Here is a 26,117-nt window from a genome sequence, read left to right as displayed (position 1 = left end):
GCTTTTGATGCAAGAAATTAGTTTCTGTGTTCATTTGCTGTATAGCAAGGTCAGAATACAGTCCCAGGAAAGCCTGAGGAGAAATAAGCCAACAATTTGGTCATTAGACATCACCACAATTCAAATCCTTGAGTCAGGATTTTTGGCTGGCTGATGAATTGTGTTCAGTGTATAGTCCAAGGAGTGACAAGCAGGATGGAGACCGATGGGAGCTTCCTCTCATCTTAGACTCCATGACACATGTATGGGATTTACACAGTTCATAGTTTCCCAGAGAACCAGGAATACGAAATTTACTTTCCTTTTTCTTAGCATAGCAAGGTGATGGGAAAAAATGTGAGGGGGTCTGACCCTTTCCCTGGTATGTACACTTCATCTGTGCCATTGCTGTAACGAAGTGAGCTGCTTATTTCTCCCAACATTCAAACATTCTACCCTGACAAGACTCTCAGGGTAACTAACAGACTATAATTAAGGCAAATTATTAGTGATCAGTTTGATTGGTAACAGCTCAATCCCTTGCCCATAATTTCAATGACAGGTGCTATATTGTTGCTGCTTCTCCACTGCTTTTAGGGAGACCTCAGCCAATAATTCTGACACGGAAAACCTGGCAGCCAAAGGAAAACCTCACATATTCTCTCCTGGTTTTAAGCTGTCATAACTGGGCTCCAGCTTCAGTGCTGACTGGGGAGGATGTCACTCTGGGATGATGATGGACTTGACTTTATTTAGAATAAGATCTGTGAAAGGAAAATAAAGGTTTATAAAATCCTTTCCCAGAGAATTAACACAAGGACAGTGGGATCAAAATCTACTGGGTATTAGAAAACATTATTTTAACTAAATTTCCTGAAATATTAGTGTGTTTCTTCAATTTTCTTCTCTTAGATAATGCCCAGGCGTTTTTGCAAATCTTCATCTTGATTTTAGAGATTATGCTTATGCAGATAACAAAAAGAAACAAATCTGTTTCAGCATGTTATCATTCACACTTGAACAAAGCAAGCTGGATACCAAATACTGAGTACTGGTAACAAGTAGCTCTCAATTTGCCTGTTTCTTGAGAACTTACATTGGTTGAACAAAATTAAATGAATTAATTAAATAACTCAGGATACTCTTGAGCAGAAAAAGAAACTAATGTCATCGGAAAAATTACCTCCAGGGAAACGTTTGCTTAGCTCTAGTCAACATCTTCTTTCCGCTGCCCATCAAATTTTTGATTCAAGAGAACACACAGAAGACTTACAAACTTATAATGCATTTTTTAAAATCTGGTACAGGGTATTTCCATTTTCATAGTTGGACACAATTATATTCTCCTTAGGACAGGCTAATCTGAAACCAACTATTGCTAACTATTACCTGTTCATTGAAACACAGGAAGACTCTCTTTTCAAGATATGACACTCAAATTTGCTTTGGATAAAGATCATTTACCCAGTAGTACAGACAGCTAATTCTGTTCCTCAGCTAACACCATCCAACACACTTCTGCTAGCAGAAGCATAAATCACATCAGTTGCTGCAGGGACCTTGAGGGGAGGGGGGGAGGCAGGACAGACAATGACAACACCCAGATAAATAAAAAAAAGTTGCCTCACTTGAACAGTACATTAATACAAAGTTATGTTCATGACTTCTTTATTTTTAATTAATTACAACTTTCCTCAAGTGATATTTTCTTTTAAAAAGGGGAGTAGGGGTTAACATTTGATAATCATAACTAATACGATAAAAGGTTGCTATTACCAATGACTTAAGAACTACTTCCCTGTAATTTTCAGTTTATGAGTTTATAAATTGCTTTGTTATTTAGTGCAGGCTCCTTAAATCCTGAAGTCTTTATGCACCGGATGATAACAAATGGATCAGTTTTATCACTTATAATAGTTCAGTAAATCATGAAACAGCCTACCTTTCAGCAAAGCCATCATATAGAACTCATCACAGCAAACCTATCAGTTGTTATTTCTGATTATATACCTGACAAAACAAATTCATGCTCAGTCTCCTTGTCACACTTGTTTTATAACAAGGTGAGAGCAGCCTCGTATCAGAGGGTTAGTTAGATCATTGCTTTGATTTGGCGAGGGGCATGGCTATCTACAGGACAGCGTGTGCTGAGCGCACGCCTCCTCCTCTGAGGCTGCCAACAGCACCACTGCTGCTGTCAGCAGCACTGTTACAACAGCCATGAGGCTGAGGCGAAAATCTGCTCCTCTGCCACCTGAAATCTTGTCTTCTCGGGAAGAGCGCCAGGATTAGCCCTGCCATTAGGCTGCCCAGGATCTCCACCATTCCTCACAACATCAGAAAGGCCTCTACAACAATGTCCTGGTCAAGGCAGGTATTGCCCATCTCCGGGCACGTAAAGCGACAATTAGATGTAGGGGGGAGGCGCTATAAGGAGGGGAAAAGTGGAAAAGTACAAAACTAAAGTACATGGACACGCAGAGAGCAAACGGGGAAGAGAAAAGACATGACATAAGAGAATTCAGACATTTAGAGACAGAAAAAAAATTATGCTACAGGTGCTAGTCGCTCCCAGTATATTACCAGTCCGCAGGAACGGCACTGTGTCGACTCATTTAACAAAACAGCTGAATATGTAATTTTTAACTGGTGACTCAGGATTTCCAGATTACCTCATTAAAGTCTCATTAAAGCCGCATCATGACTGAAGAGTGCAAAAACCCATGTGCACAATTGCTAGGGTACTTTTTACACAAGTAGGCGCTATGTTTAATAAGCAGGGAACTCATATGTGCAATCCCCAGCAGGTACTTTACATACCAAATTCTCCAATCAGGTACACAGCCAAAGTGATGGTCTGGCAGTGATGTGGGTGTGGGAAATAACTGGCTTCAGTATCTTCCTTTGGTGTTTTGTTTGAAATTCCCATTCCTCATTCTCAAGGAAATCAGAGACTGTTTGAGGAGCTCTAATGGCACCATCACGTCGAGAAAAGGAAGCTGTGATGCTGCTCTTTAGTAAATCAATGCTTCTTTGGCTGCCTTCCAGACCACAAAAACACTTTGGACATCTTTGCCTGCCTTTCATTTTGTGTCTTGTAGGACTCTCTCCATCATCTTTATGTCTGCATATATTCTCCACAGCCCTTTCTTTCATTTGGCTTCTACCTTGAGACTCACTGAACATTCCCCTTTAATAGGTCTCAGACCATGTTCTTCCAGAAACCCTTGACATTTACTGGAACCATGTGTGTATTAATGGCAAATCAGCAGTAAGACAATAGTTAAGACTGCATCAGTGTCTTCTTAATATGTGTAATGTGCTATATGTACACGTACGACCAAATAGTTCTGATATTCAAATATATTAGGAAACTTCTGCCCATCAGTCCAAACTATGCGAGGGAACCCAGGGAATGTCAAGAGACAAAAATGAGATGAAGAATGCCTGTTGGGAGTCTGGTAGAGGGAATGTCTTCCTGTCATCTCAGAGTATAACGTATCTGTGAATGGACCAGCATGCAGTTATCCGTGGTCTGTTCTTGTTCACACTGGATGCTTAAAAGTACAAGGGCTCATCTCTAGATGTAGAATTTCTTTAAACAGGACATGGGTTTTTTTGAGGAACAGGTATTTCTAAAAGAAAGTTAAATGCAACACGCAACTACCTGAAAAGAAGTACTTGTATTTACAATAGTACTGCATAGTTAGGTAGCTGTAAATCCATACTGCAGGTAAATGCATACAACGTTGCTCCAAGGAACACACTGGGACAACAGATTTCTGCATGTCTTCCCCCCCCAGTGCTGGCAGATGATAACTAGGTCACTGTACCCCTTCCAACACCCCATAGTAGGAACAATTTTTTTTCCTGGTCTTAAAAATTTTGGGAGCATGCACCTTATTGTGAAAGATCAAACTTGGAATACTTTCGCCTGCATGTATCAAGCATTACAAAACAGGTCAGTTCTCTGACTCTATGCCCACTTGCACAGCCCCTGACATTCCAATGAAGTAGCCAATAAGCAAACTGTGCCTACTTCAGTGTACCCCATTGCCTTCTGGTACTGTCAGAAATTCCTTCAGCAAAGCGAAGCTGGATTTCCTGACCATGCGTTCTCACAATTAGAAAGTTCACTTATCATACAATTGTCTTCTGTCTGAAATCAAAATACCGTATTGTCTCCTTACTGCCCATCCTTACAGTTATTAAAATGACTGTACATTAGAGATGCCATGCTTACCTCAGACGCTCTCCAGCCTATATACTAAATATTTAACTTGTGCTCTGAAATGCTCTGAATCTATGTATTTTCTGTTTTTCTAAGGGTTTCATGGCTTGCATCAGTTGGATACTTCTTTCCCAGCAACAAAATGTGAAGTTTTTCTAACAGCAAATGCACATGTACCAAGACTAAAACAAAGCAAAACAAATTACACTCTATTCTAGAAATATAATCTCACTTTCAAATCAAAACGTAGATTCTTCTGGTAGTATAGACTGGAAGTACTCACTTTTGAGTCCATGTGAAAATTGAGATTAACTTTTTTCCTCAGGAGGGAAATTCTCCAGTAGCGTTCCAAGAAGCGATCGTTATTCACTTTACAGTTCCATCTTTCATCATAAACAAGTCACTAACATGGTGGCAACATTTTGATGCAGCCTGAGATTACTCCACAGTTCTGCAGCATTCCCCATAACAAAAAGTTGTTGATACTTTGAGTTGGACTAAAAGAGAGCATCAGGAAGTGGCAGAGCAAACATCTGCTGCTTTTGTCTTCGAAGAAAACTATGCACATAAGAAAAAGGAGCAGCGCCTCTGTGACCACAACCTTAGGTAACACTATCACTATCACTTTTCTCTGGAACTACATTAGTCTCAGTTGGGCTCCACAGAGGAAATTGCAAAATGCTGATCAAAGGCATCACAGTGTCTTACCACTTTTCACTGAGCAAGACCTTGCTAAACCACAGGATCTTTGCAAAGTGAGCATTGCAAATAAACAATATTAAAGCATTTCAAAAGATACTTTGATTTTTTTTGACATATGAAGTTTAATGCGCCGATACAGAAGAACTGCAAGAACATTCAGAAATTGGTAACCTGCTTCTATTTAGTTAATGTATCCAAAGTATGCGTTACACGGAGAGCAAAGCGGTAACTAGCAAGGCTTGTTTTCCATAATGACCTGCACTTCAAGCAAGGAAATTCTCAATGAGTAGAGCTCATTAATGCAACTCTTTACAGGCAGAGAGACTCCTGGACTGCACTATCAGATTGCATAAAACCCATATGGCTGCTCAGTGGTAATATTTTGCATTGTTTCCTTCTGAGCATTAAACTCAGATGCTCTCTGTACAGTGAGTCTCCGCATTAGCTAAATGTTCTGAATTAAGGTCTTCATGATTATAGATATTCAAACGTGCAAGTCAGAGAGCATGAACACCTAATTAAACATAAGCTAAAATTTTCTTAGCCCAAGATACATCTTTTAAGACTATTTCTATGCTACAAAATCCAATACTGTTCACATTCTTTACACGACGTGGCAGAGGAACAACTGTGCGCTCCCTGTGCTTCCAGCACCAACCTAAGGAGGCAAAGGACTGAGCCACCCAACTGGCCAAGCGCTCCATATAACGCACGGCTGGAAGGGCGAGGCAACGCTTCAACGCTGCGCTTCCGTTTCAGCCAGAGAGCAAAATAAACAGTGCAGGAACACGGCAAGCATTTGGGTGGAATTTAGTTTAGAAAAACATGCACGAACATAAATCTGCTGTTGTTATTTACTGTAATAATGTTAAACTGTTTGTTTCAACGGTGTTTTCGCCGCGTTATATTGTCACGCTAATTGTAGTATGATTACAATTCCATACTTAATAAACTTTTTTCCTGTTTTTAATAACTTCAGCATTTTCCAACGCTTTCAAAATAAAGCTTGGGTGATTCTGAATCAAATGTGAAAATAGAGATGATCTTTTGAGGTCCCTTCAAACCTGGGCTGTTCTATGACTCTATGATTCTTCAGATTAGGAATGACAACATCCTAGGAAATATCTAAGTAGGGTACAGAACAGAAATTAAATTCTGTTTTCAGATCAGTTGTATTTATAATGATTCCAGCTGATGGTTTCTAGACAGTCTTCTGGGAGAATAATTAATAACAAAGAAGCTTTCCCCTCACAGCTGGCAATGTGTCTATATCCAGGTGAGATCTTTAACACCCCTGACTATAGGCACCATATATCTTTGCTCTTCTAAATACGAGTACTCAGAAGAGAGTTGCGTGTGACCACTTACCTCTAGTTTTTACAACGTTGCTTTCTATGTGTACATTTATTAACAGTTTTTTAAAATTCTCCTTTTTGATGAGAACTTGACTAACTACAGCACTCATGTCACTGACGTAACTTTTCAAATAAGTAATTACAGAAATGTTAATAAGATTTCCATAAACATTTTTGCTTTTACAATTTCAAGCATTATTTTATTTTGAATGCATCTCAGTCCTCATCTCTGTATTACTGGGTTTTGTTTGCGAGGGACTAACAAGAACTCTGCTGACTGATTTTATTAAGGTTTTCAGATGCCTCTGTTATCATCGGCTTTTGGCTTTGGTGGAGGGGCTCCTTTTCATAGCAAGTTTCTCATTCCCCACAAGTACTCCTGATGGAGGCTGTGGAAAGAGACTTGTTTTCACTTTACAAAAATTTCCACGTGGTTCTATTTACCCAGTCCTTCAAGTGTGTAGCTGCTGGAGGAGACTGTTCAGTGCCCTCAGGAGAACAAAGCAACAGCTGGGAGGTAGCGAAGATCTAACTAATATAATGAAGAATTTATCACAGGAGCATTTTAGTAGAATTTATTTATAATGATTTTTATCAGCCTTTTTAACTGACTGCTGTTCACTGAGTCACGAACTCTATGGCCCTTTCATGCCACCTCTCATTTCATCTACATCAATAATTTCTGGTCTGTATAGTAATTTTCCCTTATTTGTAAGTACACTTCCTGGAGAGTAAAGTGGGAAATGAAAAAAAAAAAAAAACCCACAAAACAACATCCAGCAACAACAGATAAATCTGAAATTTAAGATTTCAGAAGAAATGTGGGGGATATGTTTATTACATTGAGGTCAAGTGGGTTATTTTTGGTGAGCTTTATAGGTTTTGCTTCTCCATCCTAAAAGGAGCACATATTACAGAGAGAAAGTTTAAATCCATCAGAAAAATTCTGTGAATACAAATAAAAGCCAATGTTTTCCATATCATTATATATTGGTATCATAAGCCAAAGGGTCCTCTAAAAAACAGTGAAATGTAACCTTAATACCATTTTGTATTATTTAGGATAAGTCTCTAATACCTTTTCAAAACAAGAAGTGAGTGAAAAAATACTTTATTTTTTTTTTTTTTACTTCGGGTCAGTCAGAGGTATCATAATTCTAATGTACTGAATGCAGTATGGCAACTATTTTTTGCAGCCATTAGATCTGAAAACTGCACAGTAAGCATTGCATCTATTTTCAAAACAGAAAGAACTGCACGACTTTGTCAGCACACCCTGATTGCTCTGTTCTGATGTCAATATGTGAAAAAATTATAGAGTTTGGATATATATGAATTCAGAAAAGTTTAGTTATATTTTAGTCACTGATGAACATCCAAAATATTTTCCTGTCTCTCCCTGTAAAATTAATGCTATGGATGCAAGATTATTATAACTGAAAGAAAAGCCCACAATCCATAACTGGGCTCCACATTTCCATCTGAATATATGACTAGGAAGATGACCAGCATCCAAGACTTGGACATTTCAAGGGCTTAATTACCAATTAAGTTGGTAAATGAGTTTATAGTCTTTCCTAGATTTATGGTTGTGGGTGTTCTGGTTTTTTTTTAAATCTATATTTAAAGGTGAAGGAAGAATAATTACAGTAACACTTCTTTGCTGTATTTTGGATTGCTACTTTTCAGGCAAATATCAGAAATTTTTTTTCATGATTTAAGTTAAATGGCAACTACAATTAAATGTTAAAAGTGCATTTTAGTGGAAGCAGGACTGTAGACCAGGTATCAAATATCCTTGAGTTGGGAGTCTACCAAATGAGCCAAACTCAAAAAAATAAACTACCTTTTCAAAGGCATCATTATAGAACACGCTGTCAGGTTTTCACTTGGGCACTGTGGCAATATCTCATGAAAATTCCTGGGAGTTTTCATTATAAAAAATGGAAATGTCAGTTACAGTATCAAGAAAAAAAGAAAAGGGTAGGGAAAGAGCTAAATGATCAAAAGTCTTGATTTTTTTCCAGTGCCTGCAGCTTTAGATGTAAATGTATATACACAAAAATGTGTGCCTGGAATTATTAGTAAGCAGAAGTGTTTACAATACCTTTACGCTAAGTAGCAAATAAATGATTAGTTATCTACATCACATAAATTGAGGCATATACACTTGTGATCACTGTCATTTGATCATGAAAAATTGTGAGAATAAAACAGGAGATTAATGCAATCTGCCTTCAAATTCCCAAGCCATTGTGTTAAGCAAAAAAGGTACACCAGAAATCAAGGATGTATCTGAACCATAAACTATTTGGGGCAAAGGCAGTATCCTATTCTGTGGTTATAAAGTGCCTGTAATTTATCGTGCTATATAAATGATTTTTAACAATGATGAAAACAGTTGTAGAAAGCAGTAGTTTAGAGAATGGGAAAAAAGGAGAAATGAGCTCATAGCATATGAAGTAATCTATAGCATGTAGGGAAAACCAAAGGAAATTACTAAATCAAGGTAATAAAACTACTAATTATGTGCTCTTTGGAGGGCAGCTGCTATCAAGTAGGAAAGTGACCTTGAGATGAAGGCCACTTTTACTTTCAGTATTGTACTCAAAGTGATCTTAAGAATCCAAAGGAAGAGACAACTACTGTATGAAAGAGAAATGCTATAAACTGCCCCAATGAACCTGTGAGCACAGAGCATATCTGTATTTTTTCCCATTACCTATGTCAGTCTACATGGCTTTTGACTGCATACTTAAAATACATCTGTAGCCATCCATTTACATAAGGGCTTGAATTTCCACTACTAGCGGAGCATGAAAAATACCTGTGATATGATGTACTTGATTTTTCTATATCACTCCCCCTGCCTAAGCCATACTATCTTTAAAGATAACAGAGGTCATCAAAGCATCAAAATACACAACAGCAAAGAGACATGGGGGGGGAAAAACATTCCTGAGCCAAGGTCAGCTTTTCCCAGGGTTGAGAAACAACAAAGATGTTACAAATCAGCAACGCATTTTTACCTTTCTCAACTTCCTGGTTTATAGAATGGATCCTCTAGATATCATGCTACAAATACAAAAATGCTATTTCTTCCATCCCTCAATCAATTTGTTCCCCAGTCTGTACTGATACTGGTGACTGCCCTGACCCATGGGCAGGACCTCGCACTTGGCCTTGTGGAACTCCATGAGGTTTGCACAGACCCACCTCTCCAGCCTGTCCAGGTCCCTCTGGATGGCACATCCCTTCCCTCCAGCGTGTCGGCTGTACCACACAGCTTGGTGTCGTTGGTGAACTTGCTGAGGGTGCACTCGATCCCACCATGTCATTGATGAGGATATTCAATAGTATCGGTCCTAGTAGAGACCTACCCCTTTCATCACGATCTCACCATGATATTTTAGGACCTACCAACTGTTTTGGTTTTATTATCTCTTTTCTCTTGGAAGACTGTGGCATCTAAAACCCAAGATCTCTCTCAAGCACATATTCAATACCTGAAGCAAGGGAGACCCCACTTCACTGACAGAGACTGGGGATTTTAGGATTCTGATTTGCAGGGACTTCATCATCAGTTCCTTATGGCTGTTATGTCCATTTTTAAGTTTTAGTTTGACTTTGGATTTTTTTTTTTCTCTGGGCAGTCCACATGTATTGATATAATGATGATGTGTTGCTCTGTTGATGAACTGCCAGCATAACTTGACAAACTTTTCCATACTTGGTGCAGTTTAAATCATTCAAAAAAATCCATCTGCTCTGTATTTTGGGGGAGATTATCAAGGTTTTATAAACAAGCAGTAGCACACACTTTTTTTCTCCAGGTACAACTAGCACGCACTTGCTGTACTTTCATTCATATTTACATCTTACGTATTTACATTCATGTTTTCTCTACCTATTATGTGGTTTTGTCAATTTCACTTAAATATTAAAAAGATACTTTACAACACGAAGGTGGTTAAAACTAATAACTTAGCAATAATTTCTCAATATGCTTATGTCTGTTTACTTTCACAGAAGTGTGTTCACCCCATTTAAATGAACAGGACAAATAAAGGGGTAAAATAAAACCCAAAAGTGAATAACAATGACAAATTACGGTCACATTTTTTTTTTTTTTAAATAACTTTTTCCAAAGCTAGGTAGCTATTGCTCAAGCCTCCAAAGAGGTGAGATTCTGAGCAATTCATACTTATGTTCTTAGCACAGCAGCATGTTGTGGCAGTTTATTTCGGTCTCAAAACCAGAAGATACCATTCATGCTTTGATGTTTAAATATACGAGTTTCCAAACTGATGGGGCTCCTGCAGTGGTTATGCTGTCCAGGCCTGCCCTTCATTAGGATAGGTTAGGAAAGCATCAAACAGATACATGTAGCAGGGATGTATGTTTGCTGATCTTACTGTCCCAACACCTTCTGCAAACACAGTGAAAAGTGTGAAACTGTTGGCTAATGTGTATCAGAATTACCGAATGGTTTGGATTGGAAGGGACCTTAAAGATCATCCAACCCAAATATAGTTTTTTCTAAAGAAATTTTTGCTGCAAGGCTTTGTGAAGAGGAGAAAAATTTGTAAAGGTATTTTGTACTTATCTTAATTTGCCTTCTAGCAACAGAAATAGCTCCCCACTTGAGTCCAAAAATTCAAAATGGCTCAAAACTAACGTCAGCTTGATAAAACATGATTTTTGTTTGTTTAGTGGAGCTTGTTTTTATTTCTCTATCCTACTTCCTAGAAATTATATACAGGTGCTTGGGATTCTGTACTAAGAAAAACCATTTCTGTTCAACACAAAAAGACTTGACTTTCAGGACAACTTGGGATTTCACTGCAAAACGGAACAGAACACAATTACTATTATCTTCCTGTAAAAAATTTTCAAGAGACTAAGAACAAGTATAAGCTTCTAAAATCCCGGCCTATGTGCAGCTAAGATTTCACCCTTTATATACACCATACTGTTTATATGTTCTGTTGCATGTCAACTACAAGTCTATAGGACTGGATCCTTAATCTCTATTATATATATATAATACAGACATATGTGTTTGTATGTATATACGTACATATTAATATTGATGTGTGCATCTGCATTGTTGTTTAGAATTATTCTTCCTTGTAACCTTTCTGCTTTGAAAAAATTTGGCACCTACTTGAAAAAGCATAATGAAATAGTTTAGTAGAGAAGTAAAGCTGACCAGTTTAAACAAGTAAGGTTTAGAAAGATTTTACAGAACATAAAAAGACCATTACCATCAATACTAGAACATAATGTCCATATTATAATCAATATTCCGTCACTCTCTACTTTAAACAATACTGGTTCAAGGAGTCAATGTGGCCCAATGAATATATGTCTTTATAACACTACATCATTTGGATTGTTCGTGTAAATTTTTTTTTTCAGTTATTATAGCACTCTCAGTGCCTGTCTTGTTCCCTTTAAAAATCTAGTTGCTCAGTCAGTTATTTGATATCTGAGTAAGTGAGAATAGAAATTCACCATGTGGAATGACCAAAGACTATATGAAAAATCCAGTCCATCTACCTGCAACTGAAAGCTTTTTCAGGTTTTTCACTTGACCCTAGTGGGGGGAAAAAAAAAAAAAAAAAAAAGTACAAGCCAACAGCACTACCCAGCCAAAACCACGTAAGCCCCAAGCCAAGCCAGAGAGGCCTTGTGGAAACACCCTGGGAAAAAAATAAAACCAGCCAACCAAAAACCCACTAAAACCCAACCCAACCAACCAAAAAGAACCCCAAAATTGCACTATGAACTAGATAGTGTATTCTGCTTGAATTAGGTGTGACATTAAAGAGGACTATGATCTTTGCCTATCAAATTGTCTAAGCAATAGTAGAGGTTGAAGTAATAAGTCAAGATAGTATAAACACTGTTAAAGCTGTGCACTTAAAGGTCTGATTTCAAGATGATCAAAGAGAAATTATAAAAGCTATGTGAAAAAATAGCTCCCTCTCAACAAACACAAAATGAGCAAGAAAATATTTCTTCTTTTCTAGGACAGCATCACTGATCGCAGCGAGTGCTCTGCAAAAGCAGCTGTACGCAGTCATTGCAGAAAGTCTACCAAAAGTTGCTGTTCTGAGCACAGTAGTTGTTCCAAAATACAGCGTGGATCCAGTACTGTGTGTTGGTAATGTCTTTGTAGCAGGAGGAAGAGCGCACCAGGATACTGAATTAATGTTGGGTACTGGTTCAGTAGCCTTTATACAATCTAAATCTATTTCCTTCTATCCCTTCAGAAGTTCGCCACTTCTTGAACCTTGATTACTTTTAGTGAACTGCCTCATGAACTAAATCCCTATCCTTGACTGCCTGTATACAAACATGACTTTATGTTAAGTAGTTGCCCAATTCCATATAGTGCGTTGCAGGTCTAGACAAAATCTGTCTGTCATGCTAAATGGATGGGTAGTTACTGAAAACATGGCTTCAGCCATGGTGTACGAAACACCATACTGAGAAAATACTTGAGTGTGCAAAAATCAAAGTTGAATTCAAGAGAAAGTGGCGCTTGAACAACAGATAATCCTCTGCCTACTGTTCTCAGAGAGAGATGCCAAAACAATATCAGGAAAGGAATGGAAGGTTTTCTGAATGGCATTCCTTCAGCAGCAGAAAAAAGGAAAATAGCTAAAGGATTCTTTCTTCTCTTGATCAAAGGAGCATATTATTAGCAGTTAGCTTTTTAAGAGGATAACAGTATCCTCACGGTGAGAGCTAAGTCACTTTAAAAATGAACCATAACAATTTTCATTACTTAGACATTGTTACTTTTTTTAAATAATCACCACGGCTATTAAACAACAAATTGGAGGCCAGTGTTATCTTACGCAAGTTACTATGCTTAGGAAGGCTCCTAGAGTATACCCGAACTGCCAGCAGGACTGAAATCGAATTTTACCACATTTCTTTAGTTGCCTTTTTTTTTGCAGACATTAATTTCAAGCTAGATGAAAATTTAAATGAAATCACATCCCTGCAATTATCCCCCCTCCCCAAAAGTTTGGTGTAGTATTTGCAATCCTTTTATTCTTTAGATTTTAGTTCCAATAATTTTTTTTCCAAACTGTGCTGTGAATTACTCTTTATGGAACCACTGGGAATGTAGTTTGTAAAATGGTGAGTGAGATTACTCTAATTTCATTCCATGTTAATGTGCAATACAGATGAGAAACCAAAAATACAATGCCTTCCTATTTATCTCACCTACCTGTATCTTCACCATACACCTACAAGGATGACGACACATATAGGTCACTGCAATAACTACAGAAATCAAAGGATCATTTTAAGCCACTTCTCTAGCATGTCAAACATGGCATAGCCTACATGAATTCCTACGAAAAGGATGAGTAGTAAACACACATCAGATTGATCCACTCCTTACTAGTATACCTTAGCTTTTCCCCTTTTAATCCTTTCTCCTTTAAGAGAGGGACATATAATACCAGGTAGTTCCAGATTACCCTCCGAGGCAAAATGTACATACATTGTTTGCAAATGCATACCAAGAGATTTTCAGAAGGAAAATAAAAACAGTGATATTTTTATTAATGGCCAGAACTAGCTGTCCAGTTTTGCAGAGATGCTATAAATTGCTGTGCTGCTTTTTGGTAACAAGATAAGATGTCACTGACTCATGAAAGAAGCTTATATACCTTTCCTTTTCTCCAGTCCAGTGTGATAAGAGGTGGAGACTGAAAGCACAGGTTCTCTGCCCAGCCACCATGGAAGTCCTGCTATGCTATCACCATAGTAAACTATTTCAGAAAATGCTAAAAAATAACATCTATTTCACAAATCACTTCCACTCTGATTCTCTTCCTCTATCCAGTTGCTTTACGGGTTTTTTTTCACCCCTCAGCTCAAACCAGTTTGAAAATTAGCATCTGCCATTGAATCACCATTTACCTCCTTAGCGCATCAGAGGAACACTGTACACAAAAAACATCAGGGGATTATTCTTAGATACTGGAGAAAGCTAATACCACACTGATAAGCTTCCAAATATTCTTTAAAAAGTTTCCAAAGAAAATCTACACAGCTAAGCACCTTACAACCTGATGAATTAACGTACTAAACTAAGACACAAAGAAAGCTAAATATTGCAGGATTATGGTTGCTTAAAATTTATGTTGGACATTTGCTTTTGTTTTCCCTCTACCTGACATAATTTTAATACATTTTTGGCTGAATGTCACAGCTCATTTCAGTCACTGTATAAAACACAAGACAATTAGAAGGATATTGAATGCAAAACTTCCTTTTGTCTCCTTGAAAATTAGAGTACTCTAAAAAATACAAGTTGATATTAAATACAAGATGATAAGTAGGACCCTGCCCTTCCCATATTTCAGACCAGAGAAGGAACTTTGGCTGCATATAATGCATCTTGATAATAAGTGCATGTGAAAGAAGCTGTTAGAGCAACAACTAGGTCACTTAAAATTTCAGATCAAGGGAGTTAATCACACCATTTACCATTAGACCTCATTGGTATTCACAGGAACATTTCCAAATCCTCCTAATGTTCAGGTTTAAAATTACTCTATGCCCACCTTACAGAGCTCATCAAGTACTGCTGCATAAGGACCAAAAGCATTAGCTTATATAGCACAACTTCTGCGTGCAAACACGGATACAGAAGTTCACTTTAAACAATTACGCTGAGTCGATAATGCAAAAGAGTAATTTCTTAGATGAAAGGAAGGTTGGGTAAAGCTCAGTAAGGTTTAAGTTAGCCTGTAAGTTTAAGTAATGTCCTTAGGCTATGATAAAAAAATAAAATCCCAGGTTAAAGTCAAAACAGTAAGGAAGGTTCAGTGGAAGCAGCAGACAGACTTCTCAGGCTGTTTCTACACTTGTTTATAGCTTTATGTACTAGAGCTTCCTTCTACCTAGGGCTGGTATCCTGATTTTCTTCACAGCCTTAAATAACCTGTATCATTCATGTTTCACAGTCTGTTTTTCAGACCCAAATATGAGAAGAGTGTTTTTAAATGATTTTGAGCAAGCTGTGAGTTCTGTGTCTTTACAGGTCATTTATAATGCATCCGAATGACAATTATATTAAGCTCTACACAGCAAAGCAAGTGGCAGTATGTAAGACTCAGAGAAGAGGATAGGGTGTATCTGTCCAAGAAGAGATTTACAAATCAGGATTGGAGAACACAAAACAGAAAGAGGAGGACTAAACAGTATCATTATTTTCTTTAAAGGAAATACTGACAAAGAGCAGTGTGTGGCTGAAGCCGGAGAGAGCGATACCGAAGAGTCAATTTCCCTTTAAAGGCACATTAGTTTTTTAGCGCAACTTGAATTAAATGAAGCCAGATTAGAAAACAAAAAGAAACTACAGAAATATGAAAAAAAATCTAATATTCAAGGCAGCACATGGTAATGAAAATCACTTCCAAGGAATGGAAAACTTAAAAAATGGCATTACTGCTTTGTAATTTTTTTTAAAAAAGTCAGATGGAAATACAGCAAAGTCGGCTTGTGTTATATATCCAAATGGAAACAAAACCACACCCAACCTGCTGTGCTAGAGATAAAATTCCCATAGCTGTCTGTATGAATTCACATTTAAATAGTACAGGTAGAAACATGAATATCTAGCTGGGAATTGTACCAGGTTGGCAAGGTGCATAAGTTACCAACTTGTGGTCACTGTAATTTTCAAAGTTTGAGCAGAAGAGGGTTAAAATATACAGACCGCCTTAATTATTAGAATTATCATTTATTGTACATACAATGTATAATGGCCAGAGTCTCCAATATGAATAAAAGTTTCATTAGTCTAAATGCTTTATTCCAGAACAGTGAGTCTCTGCTTTGCATTTAGAATTTAAAAGCCAATAAAACAGATATGAGGTGAGAATGTCTGAATAAATTATTATAGTAAGACTTGGAGATCTCTTTCTATAGTCACACAATGCCTAATTATTTATTTGCACTGTTATGCTTTAAGTAAACCTTTCTTAAAAGTGCCTTTCTTTCGGAACTTCTTTAGGACTTGTAGACTATGGAACGACTCAAAAAACGAGAGTGGCAGACACATTGTCAGACATAGCAAGGAAGTTGGGAGATAATACATCTTTTTTATTACATTATTACATGATTGAAGGATAATCTAGTTTAAACTGAGTTTAACAAACACAAATGGATGTTAGCATTTCGTTGTTTTAATCCTGTTCTCTTATTATATTTCAGTTCTTTCAGCTGGAATGAAACAATATTTTGTTGTGAAGAGACTGCCTCACATCCAAGTATTCGCAGTAGGTCACAAACCCCAGAAGAAAATCTTGCAGGCCTGAGAAATCTAACTCAGCCAATTAAACATGTCTTTAACAGCACTGCTCAGCTAGGGAGCCAACCTAAAAGTGACAGAACGGTCAAGTCACCCCCTGAGGGTGTTGAAGGTGCAGAACCTGGCAGAGGGGGGATGTTCGCAGCACGACTAAGGAGGGTCAAAGGTGCCAGCACTGGACTATGACCAAAACATCTCACAGTATGTTGAAATTTCACTGTGACCTTTTGTCACAGCAGATGAGCTGTTATAAACTAGAACAGATTCTGGGCACTGGTAATGGTTTGGGCATTTAAAGAGCAGGCAGGGGAAAGGAACAGATCTACTGTGCTTGGCACTGATGTCATTGCTTTCACCATATCTGTCTGTGTGAGACTTGTCGGTGCCTATAGCTTTTGTACAACAGCCCCAAGCTCTAACTCTGAGGGGTGATGTACTGCTTTGCATCCCAACCTCAGGAACAGAGTTGGCACCAATAACTGTATTCCATGTAATGTGAACATCACAGCAGTAGTGGAAGGAGATGTACCTAATCTTACTAGGTTAGACACATAGGTTTTTCCTAAGTTGTCACGAAAATTTACATTTTGATGTGACACAAAGGCATCAAAAGCACTGAGCTCACTGTTCGATGTAAATGGACAATACTGGAACAGAAAGATACATGAAAGTTTTACCGCATCACATTTTATCCACTAGTTAGAAAAATCACACGTATTTACTTAAAGAAAGAGCTGGAGGCCTCCTCTCATTATATTTCAAAATAATGTCTTTCTTCATTCAAAGGAGAAAACTTAACTTAATAAAAACAATAAAAAAACCCTGAAAACTTTCTTTGTTCTCATGGCACCACTACCTCTTCAAAAGACTGTCCTTCAGGTACTATTGCAGTATTTTAACTCTGACAGCTGCTCTGTTGAGACATTACTACTGATAAAACAAAGCTTTGTCACTCCAGCTTCAGTACAATAGCAATGCAGTCACATATCAGCAAGAAAAGAATCAAGGACAATATGCGATGCATCAATCCTGCGTAACTTGTTTACCAAAAATCCTGTTGCAAATACGGTGAAGATCAGCTAAAGCATCTTGGTAAAATCTAATGAATTGCTGAATGTTTAAGAACACTGCACAACTTATTTCAAGACTATATTCTTTATACATGGAAGTCACGCAGGCACTGCTGATGCTTAGTAAACTGAAAACAACAAAAAAAAGCGCTGTTTTTTCTATTTCCAGTGATATTTTTGTTTGTATAAAAACTTACACTTCCTTCAGGCCTGCCTCTCCCTCTCTCCTTGCATATGGGATTTCAAGAAAATACTCATCATGTGGTATCAATAAATGTAGGTCTGTTAAGCAATACTTGGATGACCCAAAAGCTTTTTTTTTTTAATTAATGAAAACTCTTACGCCTTTCCAAAAAAATACTAGAATCAATTAGTTGAACAAGGAAATACTTGCGATGAAAAAGCACCTGCAGAGATATGTAGCATATGTAGCATTTAAAGGGAGCAGGGACTAAAGCCTGTTTAAAACTGTCACTTTAACATAGGAAAAGAGGAAAACAAAACAAGGTCAGCAACCTGGGTTTGGGAACTCCATCTTGTTTACAGATTGTACCCGACCAATATACACACTAAAATACCTGGACCTTTTCTGCCAGTTCCCTCACATTCTTAGCACTGATTTCTTTCTGAAAGCACACATGCTATAAAAAAAAAAAACCAAAGAATAGTGTCTTCTTGTTTGAAACAATCCAGTACTGGAGAAAGTCTGAGAAACGTAGTGACCTTTACCACTACTAAATCTTCACATGGTGCATAGGAAGAGCATGCTGAATGTCAAGAGAGCTCCCGTAAAGAGTTATTCACTGCCAAAGCTCACTAAATTATGGAAGAAAAACCTGTATCTACTGTAATTGGTTTATACTGAGATATGTACAATATTTACCAACAAGCGATAAATGAGATAAATATGTTCCCCTTAAATAAAGCAATCCATCTGTCAATAGGACAAACCAGATTCTGTTTATGTTTTAAAGAAACAGAACACTTGGCATATCATTACACTTACCCTTAGCTGTTCTCTTTCACAACTCATCTGTTGCTTTGAACTCTACAAGAGGAAAAAAGAAAAAAGACAAAAAAAAACCCCAAAAAACAAACAACTTTGAAAGCATAGCATTCTTGCCACAACAAAACTGGTAGGTCTATGTATCTTACACAAATAAATATTGGAAACATAGCCATGAGTCTAAACACAATATTGTATTGGGGATCTGGATAGAATCATTACTACAAAAAAGTAATTTTTTTTCCTCTTATTATTTTAGATTTACAAAGCTCAAAAGGAAATCAACACTAGAACCCACCACAAGTCTGAAGTACAAAAAGCATTTTTGAGATGTTAAAGATCTCCTTGCAGGTCTGTTGAGGAAGAAGCTTTCCCCTTTTTCTGTTCTATCACAAGTCTGTGTTATATTTCTGAATATCCCACTACTAAGATATCATGATATATTCACAGGACACAGAAATAAAGACATAGAAGCTTCAAGAAGTGATAAAATGACAACTTCCACTTCTGATGTGGTATAAAAATAACTCTGAAGATTACTTGATTCCAATGCATATTTTTTTCCATACTGCTGTCTTTATGTTCTGCCAGGTTTATGAGAAACACTCTTAGAGTGTGAAAGCTGGTTGCTGAGCAAGACCTCACCACCAAGTAACAGCAGATGTGAGTCATCAGTCAATGGCAGCACAATTTGAAGTCACCACTCTGCCAAAAAGAAAGGGGCTCCTCTAAGAAGAGCTTAAGAAAGAGAACAGCAGCGCTGAAACATCCAGTTCCTAGTTTGCTTTCTAGCTCCCTGGTTTCTAACTCAATCCTACCACCAGGACCTCCTGAACAAAACTTTAAAAGCTTTGCTCGGGTGCTCAGGAGGGCACTTGGATGTTGATTTGTCCAACCTGTGGTGAGAGGTTTGTTGTTTGGTTGGTTTTTGTTTTGTTTTTAAAATAGTTTTAGAATACTTTTAGAGTCATTAGTGGGTATCATTACTGTTGAAAATGTAATCGCTGCCATTTCTGTAATTAATGTACACGGCAAACACTGTTCATTAAACATTAAAAAAATCTGATGCAACGTTTCCTGAAGATATTTTCAGAGATTCAGAGAACCCTTTTCACTACTTTGCACTTACAAAAAGTTAAAACATGAACCAATACCCATTTGTATGAGACATTTTTACTCTGCTGTGATGATGAAAAGGGGAACTTCTCAGGCAAAGTTAGGTTACTTACAAAGGAATAAAACTGCCAGCACATTTTTCAACACAGAAAAATTAGTCCTAATAAATAAGTTACAAACTAAACCTCCTATAGCACAAGTTTTACAACAAAGTCCCTGTATGAAAAAAACAAATCTAACAGCAACAAACGCTCTTCTGATAATTTCTTAGAGTTCTCTAGAAAGGAAGAGAAGGTAAAGGAATACAGCATAGGTGTATTTATGATCTTCCTGTAAACAGTAAAACCAAGTACAGCTAAAGTGACTATCCCTTGTAGACTAATGATTTCACTTTTCAAAGTTCATGCCTTCACACCATTTATAAATTACTTTAAGGTTATACTAGTCTGCATTATAAGTGTACTTGCATAAGTCTCAAGAGTTAATTTTAGACCTGCATCTGTTCATATTGTTAAAAAAAAATATAAACCAGAATATTTCAGCTGGAAGGGACATGCAATGTTCATCTAGTCCATGTTTAAAGTGAGTTTGGGGGTTTTTGTTTGGTTTTGGGTTTTTTTGGTTTGGTTTTCTTTTTTTTTTTTTTTCCTTTTTTGTTTTACTTTTTAGGTTTTTCTCTGTGTAAGCCTCCACACGAGAGATTTTTAACTCCAATTTTCAGAAAAAAAAAAAAATTGTTGAAATGTGAACAGTTGTTTTTCACAATGGTCCTACACAGATTAAAAAAACAAATTTAAAATCATAACCATCGAGTTACCCACTCTTTGACTGTTTGTAGGATATATTCTATAAACATAACAACACTACTACTACCTTACTCAGTTTTGTCCTGAGCAGTCATAACACAAGACAGATATCATTATGTTTTTTCATAGATAAACGGGTGCACAAAGAAATGAAGACAGTCATTTGCCAAACAGCCCATGAGCTCCACTCAGTAAACTGAGCAACATCTAGAATGATTTCACTTTATAACATTTCACTGGTCAGCTTCTTTGGATAAGGCTGCCACTCTTACATTCTATAATTTGTGTCCTACATACACCAGCTATTTTTCTAGAAGAAATGTTCAGCCTCTACCATTAATTCCAGTATTTCTCAGGGTACTCTTCAGGCATTAAAAAAAAAAGAAAACTGAACAAACAACATGGTGATTAATTGTAGGAAAAAAAGGGAAAAAAGGACAACATAATAGAATATGCAACGCATTACACAATGCTAGAATATTGTAATAGCTTTTTATTTAACATATTTTTCACACTTTCTTTAGCATCCCTTGGCAAATTTGCCTGCTTTCCCCAATCAAACCCTGGAGAGCATAACTTCAGCAACAGGGATATTTTTCATAGCTTGCCTGCAGAACATAGTAGAACTGTAATCTTTTGTAGATATTAAGTACTACTAATACCTCAGTAGTAGTAATAATTTTAAAAGCTTTAGAAGAAGCCAAAAATGTTATGTAGAAAAGATGTTCAGCAAAGAAATCAACAGGAGATATTCACAGTGCTGCCATAAATTTCATTGTCACTCAAGAAACAACAAACATCAGATTTACATTTGCTTTACAGTCATGGGATATGGAATTAGATAATCCTACCATCTCATCTGTAATGTGTTTATCCTCCGATTTTCTCACTGCACAGCCATACATGGCTTCAAGTTTAGTCTCCCTGATAAAATACACAAACCAGGAGAGATTTGCAGTTCTTCCCATTTCATCCGCCCTATTGCTTTGGTGGCCCTGGACATGCTGATTGCATGTTTAGATACACCACGAAGATACTTTGTTTATTCCACAGCAGCTGCAAACTATTCTATAGTATCAGTTTAGGCTTCTTTGAAATGTTTGTGAAGAGCCTTTTGGAACGACCTTCTGAAATTTATATTTAATATTTTATTTCCATTTAGATGTAGTAGAAAATATATTCAGATTGTATCTTTAATATCACCCTTCAAAAGAATGTGTTGTCCTCTTCCCATGGGATGAAACTTTTGGCTCTGACCTCACATGAGCTGTACAGATTCACAGGCATTCTGTCTTCAAACAGAAAAGTGAGAAAAGTGGCTAAAGATAAGGAAATATATCTAGACAGGAACAAGTAGGAAGACCAGAATACTTCAGCCTGTGAAAGAGATGGCTGAGAGCAGGTGTCTATGAAATAACAAATAACATGGAGATGGAGAAGCTAGAATAATTGCTGCTTCTCTCCTCCAAAAAACCAACTAGATGGCAACAAATTAAAATAATAGGTGGCCAGTTCAAACCAAACGAAGTACAAAGATGATTCTGTATACGATGTGTAAATAAAGGAGTAGGTGCTGTGGATAAAAAAAGTTCAAAGAAAAAATTACAGAAGATTATTAAATGCACAGACACCACTTTTGCCACACAAAGTTCCTGGAGGCTGAAAGAAAATTCTGGAGGAGCTTGCTTTATTCCCCTCTTCCACAGGCATGCATAAAAATGGTATCTCGGATACACAGACCTCCGGTCTGACTCAGAACAGCTGGTTTCACATACCCTAATAATATAAACATGCAAGCTTCCAGTAACACCGGGTATTTGGAAACCAAAGGTGGTAGTGCAAACGGGGGAATTTCAGAACGGAACAAAGGCAAAAATCTGTAAAAACCAACCAGACAAAAAAAGTGTATCAAATATTTGTAGAGTGAAGCAAGGGTCACAGGTATTGACTATTTAAGCAGGTAATTAAATCTGTGGTTTAATTTGTCATCTATAAGGCTATCTGCTACTGTCATTTTAAACATAAAATTGACAAATATCTAACATCACAGAAACCAGAACAGAAAATGCTATTTAAGATTGAAAAGAAGTACTTATGAACAGTGGGAGAATATAATAGGTAAAGAGTGAATAAGAACAATGACGTACAAGTCAGGAGAAGGTGACTGTGTCTTAACATCCAACTGCTACACCACTTCTGGCAGCGAAACAAGTAGAACAAAAACATCCATTTATTTTAAAACAGCTTTCATATGAATGCGAGTTATATCTTAAAGTCTATTTTAGACAACCTACAACCATATCCACGGTATTCTGTTTACTAAAAGAAATGGAGAAAGACAACAGGGGCAATATGCAGGACACACCAATGGTGACAATTTCCTTTGTTCAAAGTTCAGCAAATGGTTGATTCCAAATTGTTTATAATAATAAAGTCCATTTCAGTGACGGGTTCCCTCAGAGAGTGAACTTCCACGTAGATAGCTCCCTCATCACCCTTCATACTAGAAGCTTTCCAGAACAAAAGCAGCAAGGTTTAGTGATAAGGCATTATTAGGATGAGATTAAAATGAAAAAATGAAACAAACCAAACCAATTTTTTCATTAAGGTAAAATGAAAAAATATTTTTCATAGTTTAAGCAATGATGCCATCTATCTGTCCGTCTGTCTATCCTTCTATTTATCAGTTCAAGTTCATTAAAATACATCTGGGAAAGGCTCATTTGGGTACAAGTGGCTTTCTGTGCAGCTAACCAGTGCCAAATTTGCACTCTCATTTTGTCTTTTTTGCTATCTGTGCCAGTTTGAGAAACATCCTGGCAGTACCAAGCACTTAAGGGAAAACATAAATAATGTATTTACAATATGTAAACCTGTAGAGATAAGCGAGAAAAACTGAAAGCCATAACATATTTAATTAACGATCAAGAGGCCCTAGAAGCAAACCTTGTGCATATCCTGCAGTTTTAAACACATTGCCTCTCAATCCTAAATTTACTTTGTTATGTCTCTGGATTGAACCATACACAATGAACTATTTATTTCTTTTAGTTCAAGACTGCATGAAGAACCTGGTCAATATGTTGAGTGTCATTATGTCAAGCTCTCACATACTAGAGTTTAGTGGAAGAATGCCTAAAATATTGATTCTCTTTACAGGATTTAATCAAGGAAAAATTCTCAAAGAACTTAAACAATAGTTCAAGACTGCAAGTCTTTTTATAAGACAAGAGTCTTATAAGACAGTCATGCTGTCAGGCTCCATCACTTTAAACAAAAAAAAACCCTTTGGAAATGCAGTGCAACCTGCTGTTGTCATTCTCGAGTGAGTTCATGAACATGAATAGAACGGGGAAGTATGTTTGGTTTTCTTTAAATAACAGTAGCAGGTGGGAAACTTAAGATCTTCTAAACATATTTATCAGTCGTCCACTCTTCATAAGGACACGCAAGCCCTAGCTCTGAAGAAACTGAAACACAAATAGAAAACAGGACCCATCTATGGATGCAATGGACAGATTGATAGAGCAACAGTATTACTCAAGTCGATAAGAAATACCAACAGTCCACCAGGGGAGGTTTTTTGGTGCCAAGTGAAGTGTCATTTTAAAGAAAAGGATTAAGTGATGGGGAAAAGAGAACAATATGATGGTCACAGGGTTATTTACAGAGAGACTCTGCTTAAAATAGAAAAAACATTTTTGTTGCAGTACAACATCCTCAAGTATTTGTTTTACATTTAGAAATCCGAAGTACTTTCAGGATTGAGAGGGTCTTTTGAAATGGAGTACAGTCCCAGTGGTTGAAAGATAACCAGTGAATATCTAAAGTCTTTTATATTCTAGATACTTTACAAGAAACAAGCATTTGCAGTAAATGGACTTAGCCTGTGTTCGGAAAAAAGTGTATATAAAGCCATCCTGTTTCCAGTGAGCAGTTACACTGGAATTACTTATCCGTGATTTTCTGTGCAGCTTGAGGCACTGACTCTAACAGCAGTTCCAGGAAGGGCCCTCCAATATTTTTGTCTTTATTCTTCCACCTCAAAAAGGACAATGCAAATACGATTACCTGAACTGTAACAACAGGCCTGTTTTCATTAGGAAAGGATAGTTTGCACTCAGTACCTACATACGAACTGTGGAGCATCAGTGTCAGATGTGAAAGACTCGGCACTGATCACAGTCACAGTGCTTTTACCAAAACGTAACTTCACAATTAGTAATTGCTTATTCACCTGACTGAGGTCTCATATTTCTCCTCATTCATACACAGATTAAATATCTGAAATGAAACCATAGATAATTCAGGCACAGTTGCACCAGTTCTATTTCCTTAGATACTATGTGACAGTCCATACCATTTCATACTGTTTGCAAAATCTCTCTATCGGTGTTTCCTCTCATTAGATACTCATCTGACCGTAAAAGTCTTCTCTCAAAAATTGAATCCTTGGGTTTTTTCCTTGCCATGTTGCACAAAAATGTTGTGCTACACAAGGAGATACACCATACACTGCTGTCTGGCATATTTCATGTGGAAACAGTCACTTCCCTTGCATCATTTTATTACATATTATTTTTCATTATCTCATTGCCCTACAGAATTCAGAAGAAAGGATGTTTCATGTTATGTAATATGTGAAGAGAGTATGGGCTGTACATAGATGTATAAATAATGTTTATTTATTTAAAATTGCTTCTACTTCATGTGAAAACTCAGAACACAAATGAAGAAACAACGTCCATCCCAAGAGCTCACAGCGTCACAAAGTAGAGCCTAAAGTTCTCAAACACAGAAGACACATTAAAAATATCAGTAACTGCATAAACATATAGAAAGATCTGAACTGGAAATGGGGTTTTCAGAGCCTTTGGTAGTGACTTACAGCATCATCAAAAGGCTTTCAAACATAAAATCAAGCATATTTCTTCCTCAAGAAATAACTGGGACCATCCTCCTCTTCTACAGGCTGCTTACATTTTTTTCTACATATGACTCCTGAAAGTCCCCAAATGTTGAAGAGAGTCTAATAAGATGATACAGTGCTGAAAACCTATAGCCTTTTTTGTGTACGTTGTGTTACCAATACAAAGGGGTACAGAGTGTATATGTCTATGCATATGCAAATTTTTCCAGAACAGAGCGGTTCGGGTTTCTCTTGGCTAGGTATGTGCGTTTGCATGCACAGAATTTTAATTTCATGGGGTTTTATTACAACCATCAGTTATTGTGCTATAGCAGTAGCTAGAGGGACCGATTTATTCTCAAATGCCCTTGGCTTGGTATTGTATATCGACTAGCACTGTTGTCATAAATATATTTGGGTGAAGAACTGTCTACAATTCTGTGCGTAATACTAAGTAGAGTTAAGGTTTCAAGTGTCACATACAAGTGGGTTTATTTCTACTGGAAGAAACAGGCAATTATTATGGCCCATTGAGCTCAGATTAAGCATTTCCATCAAAAAAAGAAAAAGAGCCTAGCGCTTCAATCCTTGTAAA

General features: G+C 37.1%; 1 protein-coding gene across 10 annotated transcripts in view; it reads right to left on the bottom strand.

The window, feature by feature from the left end:
• Positions 1 to 26,117, bottom strand: part of LOC141919139 (RNA binding protein fox-1 homolog 1) — a 766,805-nt gene that overhangs the window by 391,789 nt on the left and 348,899 nt on the right. For 2 of the 10 annotated variants that reach the window (XM_074814136.1, XM_074814135.1), the window contains one exon: positions 18,692 to 18,733. The exons of 7 other annotated variants lie outside the window; for them this stretch is intronic. In XM_074814136.1, the coding sequence (XP_074670237.1) occupies positions 18,692 to 18,733 (42 nt within the window). Of the gene's footprint in view, positions 1 to 18,691; positions 18,734 to 26,117 lie in introns of those variants that run through there. One more of the 10 variants, XM_074814134.1, reaches the window with a different exon arrangement.

The sequence above is a fragment of the Strix aluco genome, unplaced genomic scaffold, assembly GCF_031877795.1.
Source record: "Strix aluco isolate bStrAlu1 unplaced genomic scaffold, bStrAlu1.hap1 H_1, whole genome shotgun sequence".
In the NCBI taxonomy this organism is placed as follows: domain Eukaryota; kingdom Metazoa; phylum Chordata; class Aves; order Strigiformes; family Strigidae; genus Strix; species Strix aluco.
Note: the sequence above shows the minus strand (reverse complement) of the source record. Positions and strands in the feature narration are given on the sequence as shown.